Below are 925 nucleotides of genomic sequence, written 5' to 3' on the forward strand. Positions count from 1 at the left end.
CGTCGGTGCCCGTGACGATGTGTCGGTGCCAGTGCCAGGGTATCAGTGCCGGTGACATGGTGTTGGTGACGGTGTCAGTGCTGGTGCTGGGATGTCGGTGCTGGGATGTCGGTGCTGGTGACAGGATGTTGGTGACAGCGTTGGGGCCGTTGAGGCAGTATCGGTGCCTGTGGTGGGGTGATTGTGATGGTGCCAGGGTGTGGGTGCTGGTGATAGGGTGCAAGTGCCTGTGAGAGGGTGATGGTATTGGGGTGTCAGTGCCGGGGTGTCAGTGACAGTGTTGGTGCCGGTGCTGGTGGGGTGTGGCTGAGGTGGGGGGCTGGTGCCAGTGTCACCCTGACACTGTCCCCCAGCAGGACGGTAACAATGGCATCGGACGAGCGGCTGGCCCGCTTCCGCCAGGCCCACCTCAACCCCTTCAACAAGACCCCCGAGCAGCCAGAGCGCCCCGACGGAGAATCCCCTGTCCCAGGTGGGTGCTGACTCACTGGAGTGGGCAGCGGGGCCCAGCCCCACCATGGTATCCCCCTATTCTGGGGTGTGCTCAGCCCCCCCATGGTACCCCACTTTGCAGCCCAGCAGCCGGATCCCACCCCAGGGGACCCTGAGGGCGCCCTGGACCTGGGGCTGGCTGAGGACCACTTCTCCCGCCCTGTGGTGAGTGGGGTGGGCACTGTGGGGATGGGGAGGGTTTGGGGAGCTCAGCTCACCCTCCGCCTCCTCTGGTGGTGGCTACAGGGGCTGATCCTGGCATCGGACGTGCCACAGCTGCGCCGGGCCATTGAGGAGTGCAAGCGGGTGATTCTGGCACTGCCCGAGCACTCGGAGCGGCAGAAGGATGCCGTGGTCCGGCTCATCCACCTCCGCCTCAAGCTGCAGGAGCTGAAGGTGGGACTGGGACTGGGCCTGGGGGGCCTCCATTGCT

The 925-nt window shown here is 65.7% G+C and overlaps 1 protein-coding gene across 1 annotated transcript in view; it reads left to right on the top strand.

Annotated features, from left to right (window-relative positions):
* Positions 1–17: 17 nt before the first annotated feature.
* Positions 18–925, top strand: part of DEF8 (differentially expressed in FDCP 8 homolog) — a 4,427-nt gene continuing 3,519 nt past the window's right edge. The window contains exons 1-3 of the mRNA XM_029965539.1: positions 18–472; positions 575–657; positions 739–888. Of these exons, the coding sequence (XP_029821399.1) occupies positions 241–472; positions 575–657; positions 739–888 (465 nt within the window). The 5' untranslated portion in view covers positions 18–240. The remainder of the gene's footprint in view (positions 473–574; positions 658–738; positions 889–925) is intronic.

The sequence above is a fragment of the Manacus vitellinus genome, unplaced genomic scaffold (assembly GCF_001715985.3).
Source record: "Manacus vitellinus isolate BGI_N305 unplaced genomic scaffold, ASM171598v3 scaffold_10_pilon, whole genome shotgun sequence".
Lineage (NCBI taxonomy): Eukaryota > Metazoa > Chordata > Aves > Passeriformes > Pipridae > Manacus > Manacus vitellinus.